Source organism: Camelus dromedarius, chromosome 23, assembly GCF_036321535.1.
Source record: "Camelus dromedarius isolate mCamDro1 chromosome 23, mCamDro1.pat, whole genome shotgun sequence".
Lineage (NCBI taxonomy): Eukaryota > Metazoa > Chordata > Mammalia > Artiodactyla > Camelidae > Camelus > Camelus dromedarius.
In genome coordinates, this window is record NC_087458.1 from 7,631,494 (window position 1) to 7,644,931 (window position 13,438).

General features: G+C 50.0%; 2 protein-coding genes across 3 annotated transcripts; one reads left to right on the forward strand and one right to left on the reverse strand.

The window, feature by feature from the left end:
• Positions 1-941: 941 nt before the first annotated feature.
• Positions 942-6,675, forward strand: TMEM79 (transmembrane protein 79). Its single transcript, XM_010999461.3, has 4 exons — positions 942-1,031; positions 1,831-2,630; positions 2,895-3,108; positions 5,553-6,675. Exons 2-4 carry the CDS (start codon positions 1,871-1,873, stop codon positions 5,764-5,766), a joined length of 1,188 nt encoding a protein of 395 aa, XP_010997763.1. The 5' UTR covers positions 942-1,031; positions 1,831-1,870; the 3' UTR covers positions 5,767-6,675.
• A 294-nt stretch (positions 6,676-6,969) lies between these two features.
• GLMP (glycosylated lysosomal membrane protein) lies at positions 6,970-9,952 on the reverse strand. Of its 2 annotated transcripts, XM_010999460.3 has the most exons (6): positions 9,807-9,952; positions 9,038-9,295; positions 8,637-8,837; positions 8,293-8,511; positions 7,584-7,840; positions 6,970-7,470 (listed from the first exon to the last, which is right to left on the reverse strand). In XM_010999460.3, the coding sequence occupies exons 1-6, from the start codon at positions 9,924-9,926 to the stop codon at positions 7,305-7,307; spliced, it is 1,221 nt and encodes a 406-aa protein (XP_010997762.1). In that variant the 5' UTR covers positions 9,927-9,952; the 3' UTR covers positions 6,970-7,304. The 2 variants fall into 2 exon arrangements, with proteins under 2 accessions (XP_010997762.1, XP_064333921.1); XM_064477851.1 differs by lacking the exon at positions 7,584-7,840 and having other exon boundaries at positions 9,807-9,951.
• Positions 9,953-13,438: the final 3,486 nt, after the last annotated feature.

The following is a 13,438-nucleotide window of genomic DNA, read 5'->3' on the forward strand; positions in this document are numbered from 1 at the left end:
GCACCTCTGCCCCAAGCTCTCCTACCCCAGCCCAAAGACTTCCACTTGGATATTCATCTCTCACCAGTCTAGCAAACATTTATTGAACACCTCCTGTCTTCCAGCCACAATCCTGGGTTCTGGAGACAGAGATTAGCAATCCAGACACTGTCTCTCCCCTCATAAAGCTCAAATGACTTCAGGGAAGAAGATCTACAGGAATGAGAAGCTACACCCTTATGTTTCTGCCCCTAGTCCTCCCACAGAAAAGATCACCTTGGGTTCCTATTGCTTTCTTACTCTTAAACCTAACCTAAAAAACAAGGTGTTTGGGGGGCCTGTGTACACACTATAATGGGAACGTAAAATCCCTTTCCAGCCACTAACCTTCTTTCTGTTTCTGAAACAACCTGTCTTTCCCACTCATTGGCCTTTCACTTGCTATTCCTCTGCCTGGAACAGTCATTCTCCTAATTTCCCATCAAGTTTGGCAAAGAGGTTTTCCCTACTGAAATTGTCCTGTTGGTTAGTTGCTAGGCTTCTTTATTATGTTACCCCAGTAGAACAAGCTCCTGAAATGCAAAGACTTCGCCTGTCATCTTGTCCTTTACTGTGACTGTGCCTAGATTAGTGTCTAGCTAATAATAGGTGCTCAATAAATATTGAATGAGTAAGTGAATTCCACCTCTTTGGGGGTATCCCAGCCTGCTCCAAGCACCCTCTGATGCACAAACCCACTCTTCCCCCACTCTGGTCTCCTGTGCTGGGAGTTCCTACACATCCCATGTTCCTAGAACACACACCTCTATGCCCAGCTGCACCAGCCCCTAACCAACTTTCAGAAAGGACGACGTCCTCCTCTGCTTTTTCTGTCGGCAGATTCAGCAGGGCGGGGCCTGCCCCTTTAATCTGGGCCCCACCTGCTCTGGTCAGACAGGTTTGGAGACACAGGTAAAGGGAGGGAGACCGAGAGGAATACTTGCAGAGCCAGCAGGAAGCCAGGCAGCTCCTTCCCGTGTGCCGGGGAACCTCTGCCTCTCTCCAGATGGAAAGTAAGAGGGTGTCATGGATCCAAACAGTAAGGGGTAGGAGGTCCTTGAGGAGGTAGAGGGAGGGGAATCAGCCCCATCCAGAAGCAGTGAGGTGGAGGGCGGCAGGGAGGGGAGAAAGACAGGAGAGGAGGCATGGGAAACAGCCATGATTTAACCTAGAGGTTAGAATGGACAGACCCAGACTCTCCGGAGATGGAGGAGGTGGGTTAGTGAGAAGTCTGGAAACTGACCAAGTACCCAGACTGGAGATGAAAGAACAGGGTGTGCTGCCACTGCCAGCTCTTTGGGATAGATTTGTTGGCAAATCAATGGTGGTATCAATTGCCAGGGGAGTTCTAACTGGGGATTTGTGGGGAGAAGGGGAGATTTGGAGGTGAAAGGGTAGCTTCTCTGGCCACAAGAAGATCCTTAGTGGGAAGAAAGCCCTTGGCAAAGTTCTAGACACCTTTTTTTCCCATTCCTGTATTAGGGTGGCCATGACCCCAGAGGTTTTGGTGGAGGTGGGTAGAAGGCATAGGTGGAGGCTGGCTGAGGCCACAGCTGCCAGAGCCTGTGCCCCCAACTCACCCTCTGCTGCTGAATAGTATTCAATGTCGAAACGGTGCCTCCGTTTCAGCTGCTCACTTCCCTCTTGCCTCCCTCTGTTTCAACACCTTCCCTTGGACTATGTTCTCCTTAATGACCCAGAAGGGGCTAAAGCCCATGAGGCCAGCTGTCCTGGAGAGTTCCAATTCTATCAACCCATCCTGAGGGCCAGAGGACAGCAGCATCTGATAGAGCTTTCCTCTGCTCCCTTCAGGGTGACACGACCTTGCAGTAGACCCCCAAAGTGCCCCAGGATGACAGAACCGGAGACCCTGGCCCTGATGGAAGTGAAGGGGCCTGAGGCTTTGGAGAAGAGCCCACCCCAGGCCTTGGTCCCTAATGGCCAGAAGCCAGAAGGAGAAGGTGGGGCTGAGTCTCTCGGAGCTGAGTCCTCCAAAGTAGGGTCCTCAGCTGGGTCTCCCACAGCTGGAGAGGGGACCGAGGATGGTCTAGACAGCACAGTAAGTGAGGCTGCCACCTTGCCCTGGGGGACTGGCCCCCAGCCCAGTGCCCCATTCCCAGATCCCCCCGGCTGGAAGGACATTGAGCCTGAGCCCCTGGAGTCACAGCCACCCACCAAGCTAGAGGAGTTGCCTGAAGATGACGCCAGCCTGCTGCCTGAGAAGGCGACCCGGGCCTTCGTGCCCATCGACCTACAGTGCATTGAGCGGCGGCCGCAGGAGGACCTTGTTGTGTTCTGTGAGGCGAGCGAGGGCGAGCGCCGCCGGGCCTTCCTGTCCCCCCGGGCCACCCACCCTGCGCCCCCAGAGTGCAAGTGGGCCGAGGCAGTGGTGAGGCCGCCTGGCCGCTCCTGTGGGGGCTGCAGGGGCTGTGGAGGCCGTGAGGGGCTGAGGGCCGTGGCCTCAGTGGGAGCCGCCCTCGTTCTCTTCCCCTGCCTGCTGTACGGGGCGTATGCCTTCCTGCCCTTCGATGCCCCACGCCTGCCCACCATGAGTTCCCGCCTCATCTACACGCTGCGCTGCGGGGTCTTTGCCACCTTCCCCATTGTGCTGGGTGAGCCTGGGCCCTGTGAGATGGGAGGGCGCATCTGGGAGCTGGGCTGGAGGGCAGGGCCCGCCTGGCTTGGGGAACAGGAGCTTCCCTTCACTAGACCTGGACCCTCAGGGACTCCAGGTGACCCTGTCACCCTGTGTGCCCGCCTCCTCCCAGGACCACCTCAGCCCCACGGCGTCGAGCCCATGCTCCACTACAAACCCTGTCCCCGCTTCCTGCCTGCCACCCCTCTCCTGATCCTCTGTGCTCTCCAACCCCACCCAGGGATCCTGGTGCACGGGCTGAGCCTGCTGTGTTTTTCTGCCTTACGGCCCTTTGGGGAGCCACGGCGGGAGGTGGAGCTCCACCGGCGATATGTGGCCCAGTCAGTCCAGCTCTTCATCCTCTACTTCTTTAACCTGGCTGTGCTTTCCACCTACCTGCCCCAAGACACCCTCAAACTGCTCCCTCTGCTCACTGGTCTCTTTGCCATCTCCCGGTGAGTTGGGGATGGGGGTGGGGCACAGGGGAGGTGGTGGTGCTAGAGGGACCCGGACATCAGAATGTCTGGAGAGCCCGGGACAGGGAGCTTTCTGGATTCTGCATCAGCCCAAATGAGCCCTGGAAATATAAGTCCACTTTCTCCATTGTACCTTACCTCACCTAGCAGCGGGTGATCAGCTCATATGTCTTTCATATAACACATGCAAACCTAGAACAGGAAGGGCTTTCAGGTGTCTCCTAGACCAACGTCCCACCCATTGCAGCACTCCTCAGTGGCACTCCGGTCTGGTGGCTGTTGGCCTCTAGTTGAGCACCCTCTGTGACCAACTGCTTAGTTCTTTACAAGGCAATCTGTTTCATTTTTCAAAAATCCTAATTATTAGAAGGTTCTTCTTTACGTTGTGCTAAAAACTGCTGCCCTGATTCTGACCTCTGAAAGTGCCTAGACAAATTCAGATATTTGATTGACAACAGTTCTCAATTCCCTGACTCCAGCACTCTGCTCCCTCAGTGTTTACTTTTCTAAGTAGCTCTGGTCCCTTCACTGTCCTGGGTCCTCCTGTCTGGGCAGGAAATTGTCCTGCTTGTCAATTGTGGGGGTGGAGGGGGGGCTGTTCAAGAGTATTGTCCTGTTCATACAAACCAAGGCCATGTTAAGCCTCACAGCAGCCTTATTACTCTCCTTCCATTTAGAATTTGTCATCACATGAAATCCTTAGAGGTATTTTCATGTGAACTACTGTTAACCCACAAGGCACCTTTGAATTTCTGAAGCCCAATGCAAGTCTTTCCATTTTTTTCTCCTAATACATTTCCTTTTGTTACTTTCCATATAGATTAGCAGGTAGCTTTTACTGCTAAAACATTCTTCCTATTGAGCTAAAATCTGTCTTCCTGACACTTCTGAGTGTAGTCTGGTGGTCATCTCTCCCACCAGCCTCCTGACCATCATACCGCCCTGCATGTTCTCCCGATAGATGTTTCCAAAGATAAATATGTTCCTGCTCATGTAACTCAACCTCACATCTCCCTCTGACGGTCTCAGATAGAAGTTGGCTTAAGCAGTAAGAATCATCAGGGAGCTAAAAGAAGACTCAGCAACTGTCTGGTCCATTCATCCATTTTACAGAGAGGAAGTCACTACAGACTGGGGAGAAGAGTTGCATAGTTCAGTCAGCAGCAGTGGCAGAACTAGAACCCATGTCCCTTCCCTCTCTCATCCAGGGTCCTTTCTTCTCTACCTTGGGCAAGTTACTTAAGCTTTTGTGCCTCAGTTTCATTATCTATAAAATGGAGTTATTGTGAAGATTAAATGAGTTAATTCATGTAGAGTGCTTACAATAGTCTGGTACTTGGTAAGGGTTCACTGAATATGAACTTTTATTACCATTATGCCAAACTACTTCCTAGTACAGTAGAGAGGCTGCAGTTACTCTAACCTCTGTTTCACAGGTGAAAAAAAAAAGGTACGTCAATTTTGTAATAAGTGGTCCTTCATATATTAAGAGGAAGCTGCTGCCCTCCCCCCAATGAAGGGATGTGTATTCTGAGTGGATCTTCCAAGAAAGGAAATTTGGTTGTGCCTGATCCATCTTTCTGGGCTTCAGGCTCTCTTGAAGCTTGCTTCCATCCTCTCTTCTTTCCCTCAGCTTGTCTAAAATCGCAGGAGAGGAGGGTGATGAACAGGCAGGGGTTCAAATCACAGTTTTACTATTTCCCCAATGTGCGACTTTGGACCAGTCCTACTTAACCCCTTTGGAATCTTAGTTTCATCTGCAAAAGGGGAAATAAATACAATGGAATACACTGCAGCTGTAAAAGTATGAAAAAGCTGTTTCTATACTGATACAACATTATCTCCAACATACAGTAAATGGGAAAAAAATCAATGTGTAGAACAGTCTTTATATATAGTATGCTACCAAATTTCAAAAAAGGGGTAAAGAGAAAACAAACATTTTTTGTTCATATATACATAAAGCATCATGATGCACAAGAAGCCACAACATTGGATGTCTGGGATGGGAGTGGAATCGAGGTGGGGAAGTGAGGGAAGAGGATGGGGCAGCTGGGAATCAATAAAGGGAGGAAGACATTTTACTATACTCACTGGAAACTTTGAATTTTGAACCATGTGAACTTACATTGCCTATTCAAATATTTTAAATTAAAATTTGAAAAGTGAAAAAAAAAAAGAGGGAAGTGAATAATATATTCACTTCTGAGATATGGGGGTCTAAATTAAATAGTGCCCCCAAAGTAGTCAGCACTGTGCCTGGCACATAATAAGTACACAAACACTGGCTGTTTTCAGAAGCATCAGTCATGCCCACCAACCCCTATCTGCTCCCTCACTTTCTACTCCCCCCATCCTCAGCCTGTTGCCAGTTAGCAGACCCACTTCCCTCAAGGAAAGCCCGATCTTTTCTTGCCTCCCAGGCTTATATACTGGCTGACCCTCGCCGTGGGCCGTTCCTTCCGAGGCTTTGGCTACGGCCTGACGTTCCTGCCCCTGCTGTCCATGCTGGTGTGGAACCTTTACTACATGTTCCTGGTGGAGCCCGAACGCATGCTCACCGCCTCCGAGAGCCGCCTTGACTACCCCGACCACGCCCGCTCGGCCTCGGATCACAGGCCCCGCCCCTGGGGCTGAGCGGCTCCGCCCCCTTGCCCCCAGCCCAGGTACCTGGGTGGGATGAACCCAGCGACTGCCCCGACAGGGTTCCCATCCAATTAGAGCCTGGACTGTCCCCGGCTCTCCCCCAAGTTGGGGTGCTGCCTTTCACCTTTGGAGCCTGGGACAGTTATGAGGGAGGGACTTAAGACATTCTTGTAGGGAAAGAGGCTGACAGCCATGTTCCTTAAGGATGCTGAGGGCGCAGGGCCAGGAACAGGAGCAGAGGCATGGTTCCTTCCTGAGCAGCCTCTCACCACTGCCGCTAGGCCCCATCACTGCTGGACTCTGTTTCACTCTCCAGCTTCCTGTGAGGCAGTCGGCAGAGCCACAGCCAAAACTCGGACCATTTCTGTGCCAGTTGTCTAAGCAGAGGGCCTCAATGGAACTAGAAATTTTGCCCATGCCTAAAGGTAAAGACTGCCATCAGATCAAATAGGACTTTCACGGCTGGTGGAAATCTTCCAGGGGGCCTGGGTTCAGGACCCTCCATGACTGGCCTCTTAGGCCCTTTAGCCTCAATCAAGAGGATTACAGCTGCCCCAGTCCACAATGGCTGCTTCCTCCCTTCCTACCCTTTATGTCCCTATAACCTCCCCCCTCCAAACTGCCCAGAAGTCATGCCTCTCCCATGGGAAGACGAGCGGACAGGGAAACCTGCCTCCCAAGAGGAGTGTGTGTGTGTGTGTGTGTGTGTGTGTGTGTGTGTGTGTGTGTGTGTGTGTGTGTGTGTGTGTGTGTGTGTGTGTGTGTGTGTGTGTGTGTGTGTGTGTGTGTGTGTGTGTGTGTGTGTGTGTGTGTGTGTGTGTGTGTGTGTGTATGCACCCACATGTGGTGACTGGGGAATGGATGGAAGGCACAGTGGCTGATATGAAGCCTGTGTGAATGTGTGTGTAACAATAAATGACTACCACAGTCTTCCTTGATTCTTCCTTCATGTTTGCCCCTCAGTCTTAAGTGTCCTTTCCTTGTTTGAGTCAGACTGCTCCAGAAACCTCCCAGCTCCACATGTTGAAGAGTGGCTGGCAGAAGCCTGGTCTCATGGCAAGGGAGAGAACTAGGCCTGCTGAGGAAATGGGGCCACAAACAAGATCTTGCCTTCCACGCCCATCTCTTAGCCCTCTCATTTCCTGGAACCAGCCCCAAACCAGCCCAACAACACACACACCGAGAGACAAACCCTGTGGAAAAAATAAGTCTATTTCATGCCCTTGAGGGCAGCCAATCAGTGAGAAGTCCTCTCATTTAGGCCTGTGAGTCTCATTCAAGGGAAATGGGGGGTGGAGGGGCGGGGAAGTAAAAGAGGGGACTCTCCCACTACCAATCACTCTGTCCCTGGTCCCTCCTCAGAGTTTGAAGGAAGCTCCACCTGGGTCCACAGGAAGTTGAGGCTGGTCTCTGAAGTTCTGCTGAAAAGCAAGATGGGAAAAGGGAGCAGCTGGCTGGAAATACTGACCCTCAAACCTGTAGACCAGCAAGGAAAGTCCAGTAATGTTTTTCTGTCTAGTGAGCAAGCCTCAATTTATGAGCTGGTATTCTGAGTGCCGCTTGTGGCTTAGCAGCAGAAACAGACCTCCTGCCAGCAGCATGAGCCCCGGAGCACCCAGGGCCACTGCCATGATGCCCAGGACAAGCGGGGACAAGGCATCCACTGGAGGGGTACCCACACCAAGGAGCACTGACCTAGAGTAAGCAGAGTGAGAAAGGGAGGTAAGTAGGCTTAGGAGGGAAGGCTGAGAGGCCCAGCCCTCCCCTACTTCACCCTCCCAACCGTCGGCCCATGTCCTGATTCTTACCAGCTGAGGTAGTGTTGGTCCCAATAGCCAGGGCCTGTGGAAGCCCCAAATGTCAGATTGAAGGCACAGAAGTTGCTCTGGGGCCCGAAGAAGGCTCGGACAATGGGTGACTGGGGGAGAAGGTATGCCAAGGTGGGGTAAAGAGGGGAAACTTGGCAGGACATGGCTGATTCCCGGCTCCCCTGCTTCTGTGAGAAAGCAACTGGTCGCCACTGCATGAAGCCTGATGGGAGGGAGCCCCATAGCAGCTGGTCCAACTGGGGAGAAAGGCAAACAGGCAGGGTGAGGAGAACCAACAGTGTTGCTCCCCTACCCTTTCCCAGCCTCTGACAGGAGTTGTCCTGAGTCCTAGGCCTGGGTCTAGAACTCACAGGCTGTTTGCACCTATCTCTTCTCTGCAGAAAGGGGAGCTGAACTGGATGGCAGAGTCTTTTTCCAGCCTCAACACTCAGCAAACCTGCACTCAGCTCCCTCTTCTGGGCCCCCACACCCTTGCATATCCCACCTGCCAGAGCACTAGTCATACTGGACTGCCTTCTGTCTGGCTTCCCCACTGAGGGCAGAAACGGTGCTAAATTCATCAGCATAGTGCCCAGCACAAAATTGCTGAATAAAGTGCTGCTAAATCGTAAATGGTTGAATGATTGTCTGTGATCCTAAGGTCCCCCTTTCACCCCCTATCCATCTGTCTCTCTGCTGGAAGCCTAACCTGGAAGACGGCGGGTGCATATTCATCATCAATGGAGTGCTGCTCCTGCACCGAGGGGCAGTCGGGGCCCTGGCCCAAGGTGGCTACCTCCAGCCCAAACAGGGAGCGGTTTCCCCGGGGAGAGGCCCCAACCAGCGCCACTTCTAGCTGGCAGGTGTCCGCTGTGTGGAGAAGGCGAGGGGGTTGGACTGGTCGGCCAGATCTGGAGAAGGCCTGCACCTAGGATGGAGGAGGCAAAGGAGGTGTGGGAAGCAGGTGGATACCTGCATTTGAAGACAACCCCCCATCATTAACTCCCACCCTCATAAACTGGCCTTTTGAATTCTGATTCTCCATAACCTTACCCTGAAGATCAGGCTGCCATTGGCAAAAGCCCCAGTGGGGTCGTGAATGGGGTGGCCTCGAAATGTAACACTCAGGGTGGCAGGATCCAATGAGTCAGTGATGTTGTTCCAGGAGAACTCGGCCAAGGAATATGGAGGATATGACTTTCCTGGAGAATCTGCAGCCGCATCAGATGTGTTGGTGCTGTCAAACTCAAATAGCTGGTGGGTGGGGGTGGGGAGGGACTGGGTTGCCTGAGTCCAGCTTTCTCCTGAATCACCACCCCCCCCATACACTGGACCCCACCCCAGTCTCTCATACCTGACTCTACTTCACCCACTCTGTCTTTAGTTTCTTCCTCTAATTCAGATGAACCCTCTCCTCTACACTCTTCCCCTTGGTTCTCCCCCAACCTCCTCACCCTGGTAAAGACGAGGGCAGAAGAAAATTGGATGCTGTCCTTGGGGTGTACCATCAGGGCCCCATCAGGATCAGAGGAGATCAGGAGGCTCCAGTTGACACTCAGGGTGCTGTAGGGGGTGTTGGTAGCCACCAGCAGCACTGCTGGGGGTCCCAGGCTGCTCCACACATAGTGCAGTGTGGAGTTGGTACCCACTGCCCGGACATGAAGCAGGTTCTGGGGGGCATCCAGCCAGTCAGAGATGACCTCCAGAGACACCTGGAAGGAACATGAGTAGTGGAGGGTCAAGGGAACCGATTCAGGGAGAGACACAGGGGAAAGATGCTTGGGGACAGGGAGACCGGGCTTCAGAAATGATGAGGAAAGGGTGGGACCCTGGGGTCTAGGCAAGAGAAATGCTTGTGGGAGCTAAGGAGATCCTGGTGTAAAAGGAGAGGTGGGGTGGAGGAGAGGTGTGTAGAGCCAGAAGTGCCCTGACCTTGGTGGAGAGATCAGGGCACAGGGCCAAGAGGAAGAAAAAAATCCAACACTTGCCCGGACCTGGCTCACTCAGGGCTAAGTCATGGTCCAGCTTTCACCGGAAGACAGGATACCCTCACATCTGCCCTGTTCCACAGTCCTGTCCCATGATCCATGGCTGCCCCGACTTTCAGATTGAAGAAACTCTATTCCATGCAAGCAACCTCTAACACCACCCCTCGGTTGCCTGGGTTCCAAATACCCTTCAAGGGTAGCGTATCCTGAAACACCTACTGCTGTAGCTCCTCACCTGGCGGGTCTCTTCCCCCAGCAGGCCAAATGGAGCTGTTGTCAGAAGTAGACTCAGGAGGAGCACGGGGCTGGGGGCACAGTGCCCCCAACCCCGGCAGGGCTCCTCACAGCCACTCATGCGGTCCCAGCTCCAGAGGGCGGAAGAAACGCTAGTCATGTGACTCACAGGTTCAGCTGATCACTTTAAAGGGTGGGGCCATCACAACAGTTCTTAAAGAGACCGCCTCCCTTAACCCAGATTTCGGCTTGAGTGAGAATAGAATCAGAAAGGTTAGGAGTTCATCATCCCCCACGGAGCTGGCAAACAAGACATCCCAGACGGGATTTGCAGACATACTCGCAACCTCTCCTACCCAGCTGGTCCCACTAAACAGTTATCTGTAAGTGGGCATTATGTCTGGATTCAAGGTCCAAATAGAATCTCTATAAAATGTCTCTGTAGCAGGGAAGGCAGAGAGAGGAATTTGAAGGAATTTGGTAGAAGAGAGCGCGTACCTCAGGGGGTTCTTTTATTCAATTATTAATATTTATTGAGCCCCCAGGTATACAGGTTCTTGTCCTGGAGGAGCTCACAATTTTATCGTAGAGAAAAGAAACCCTAGGTAACAGGATATGAAAGCAATATGTATTTGTCAAAGGAGGGAGTTCGAATCTGGATGAATGAAGCACTTTTTCTTGTTCTTTTTTTCTTAAGCCTAAAATTATTTTGACTAATAGTATATGCATGTTACCGAGTCCAAACTTGTTCTGCTCACTGCAAGACAGGCCAATAAATCGGGAGATGAGGTGTTGGGGCAAGGAATAAGGACTTTATTCGGAAAGCTGGCAGACCAAGAGGATGACAGGCTAATGTCTTGGAGAATCCTCCTCCACCAGTTAGCACACAGGCTTCTTTTACACAAAAAAACAGGGGAGGGGGTGTGGTTGGTTGTTGCAAACTTCTTGGTGTAGGATTCTTTGCTCCTGCAGCTGTCCACCTGGGCCAGCTCTTGGTGCTCCTGCAAAACCTCCAACAAAACAAATGTTATTCTCTATTCTGCAATTTATCTTTACGTGAGTGCAGAGCTAGCAAGACTAAGCCTAGACAACAGGGCACAGGATTAAAGCCAAAGGAACAGATCTAATATGGAGTCAGATTTGTTCCTTTTCTGTTAATGCATATGATATAAAACTCATAAGGTACCAAAGGGTATCACCCCTTTTCCCCTGCAATCTGGGTCCTTCCTTGAGATAACATTACTATCAGTTTCTCACGTGTCCTTCCTAAAATAGTCTAAGCACACTCAAATATATACACACACAGTACATTATATATATAAAATACCATATAATGGCATCCACTGTTTTGCAGTTTGCTTTTTCACTTATATTTTGGGGACTATTCTCCATTAATGCATTTGGAACTGTCTCATTCTCCATAGTATTTCATAGCAGGGGGGGTATTCCCTGGATATATTTAGCCAGAACCTTGATAGTTTGCAACACTTTGCCATGGCAAACAACACTGAGAGGAATAGCCCTGTGTGTACCGCATTTCATACACATTTGTAACCAAATCTACAGGATAAACACCCAGGGGCAGAACTGATGGTCAAACTGCCCTCTGAGGTTCATCAATTGACACACCATGTTCGGGGGCTCATTTCTCCCACATCCCTGCAAGTGTTTACCAAACTTAATTACATTTCCCTAGGAACAAGGTTAAGCATTTCTTTGTTTTAGTCATTTGTTTTTGCTTCTCTGAAGCATTTTTTACTCTTTGCCTATTTTTCTGAGGCCGTCTTCTTGACTGCCAAGTTCCAAGTTTAAGGAAATTACTCTTGTATTGTTGCAAACATCCTCTATCCCTCATTTGTCTTTTGCAGTGCAAATCTATGTAGTTACCCTATTTTTCTCCACTCTGGTATTTTTAAATCTCATGTTTTCTTCTACTATTCTTACGGTTCCACTTTCTTATGTTTAAATCTTGCATGTAATTAATTTTGCTGTAATAAGTGAAGAAAGGATCCAAATGGCTACTCTAAGATAAAACTTGTTTCCTTAAAAACTTATATTTTCTTCAGAAAAAAACTACTTGCACCCTTTGAGGTCCAACTCTGAGAGCTGATAAGGGAAAATATAAACAAGGGTCATGGCTGAGTACAGATATGAGTAAACATGAATTCAAGTCCGTCCCCCCCCCCCCGCCGCCAAATACTGTCATTGGGTTGGGTGGGGGAAAGGATTTAGCTGAATCTAGAAATCTGACAGGAAGGACCATGAGCAAAGTCAAAATGGCAGCAAAATTGTGTTCATGCAATCACTTAGGGCTCATGCAAGGCAACAAATTGGATGCTTTTAATCACTATGTTAAATTTAGGCTTTGAACAGCACAAAGGGGCTTCGAAAGCTAGACTGAAGAGTACTGACTGATCTAATGTGCCAGGAAGAATTTCCATAGGTTCAAGAGACACTACAGGGGCTTAAAGAAAAAAGAGGCACTGATGACAGCAGAGAAGACTACTATGTACAGTTACCCAAGTGCTTAACTGTTAGAGCTGAAACCAGAATGGACCTAGAAACATGTAAGGAACAAATGGGAGGATATTCTTCCCCCTCATAATCTCTCAGGTCTTGCAGTTTTTCCAAGATCTTTTTATTTACTTGAGAATTAATCCATTATCTTTCTCTAAGGCCTTAAAAGTTGAAGGAATTAATACTGTAACTAAAGAGGCAGGGATTTCAGCAAAAGGTAGGTAGGCTTATTCCAGAGCTCCTCGTGGAAGAGAAGCCGAGGACTTAAGACTCGGTTAAGCAGGAAGCTAAGTATTAGGTAGACAGAGTAAGAGCAGTCTGCAGAGGCCCTTCCCACAGCGCAGCTCAGTTCCAGCAGCAGGGCTGTCAGCACTCAGCTTCCAGAGCCAGGCTGCCTGCAGTGGAATCCCAGGTCTGCCATTTACCAGCTTTCTGATCCTTGAACCAACCACTTTATTTATGCTTTAGATTCCCCATCATAAAATGGGGTTATTACCTATCTTATAGGGTCCTTGATTAACTAACACATGTGAAGTACCCAGAACGTATTCTGTTACACAACAGGCACTGTATGCCAGCTACCATTAGTCTACCCAAGATTCAGCTTAGTAAGTCCTGTGGTCAGGGAGATAAAGGGTGACTGCATGAGTCATAAGGACAAAGGGGACAGTGGAAGGCCTAGTAGCCAAGAGGAAGGACTCTGAAGAAATCAAAGGTTGGCCCCATCTAGCCTCCAGTATTTCTAGGCCACTAAAAGATTTTCTGCCTTGATAAGAACAAAACAAAGCGCAAATAGCTTTAAATCTTTTGCTTCTAACAGGGAAAGCAGAGGTCCTACTGTGACACAAGCATGGCGGGATAGTAAGCCAGCTAGCCAGAATAGGTAAGAATCAGGAAGAACACTGGGAGAGGGCAGAGAAAAAGAATTCCAGGTATGACAGGAAGGATTCTATACAAAAATAATGGGAGAGGGCAGAGAAAAAGAATTCCAGGTATGATAGGAAGGATTCTATACAAAAATAAAGTACATGTAGATGTTCTATGTTCTTTGGGATAAATGCCTGAACCCTAGCACTTATTGGGTGTTGATCTATACAAAGCCACATATGAGGAACA

Excerpts from the sequence above, each read along its gene's own strand:
- TMEM79 (XM_010999461.3), top strand. The coding sequence starts at position 1,871 with ATGACAGAACCGGAGACCCTGGCCCTGATGGAAGTGAAGGGGCCTGAG. Across the intron at positions 2,631-2,894 it reads CACCTTCCCCATTGTGCTGG|GGATCCTGGTGCACGGGCTG; the intron begins GTGAGCCTGGGC and ends AACCCCACCCAG. Across the intron at positions 3,109-5,552 it reads GGTCTCTTTGCCATCTCCCG|GCTTATATACTGGCTGACCC; the intron begins GTGAGTTGGGGA and ends CTTGCCTCCCAG.
- GLMP (XM_010999460.3), bottom strand. The coding sequence starts at position 9,926 with ATGAGTGGCTGTGAGGAGCCCTGCCGGGGTTGGGGGCACTGTGCCCCC. Across the intron at positions 9,296-9,806 it reads TGGGGGAAGAGACCCGCCAG|GTGTCTCTGGAGGTCATCTC; the intron begins GTGAGGAGCTAC and ends TGTTCCTTCCAG. Across the intron at positions 7,841-8,292 it reads ATGCACCCGCCGTCTTCCAG|TTGGACCAGCTGCTATGGGG; the intron begins GTTAGGCTTCCA and ends CTTTCTCCCCAG.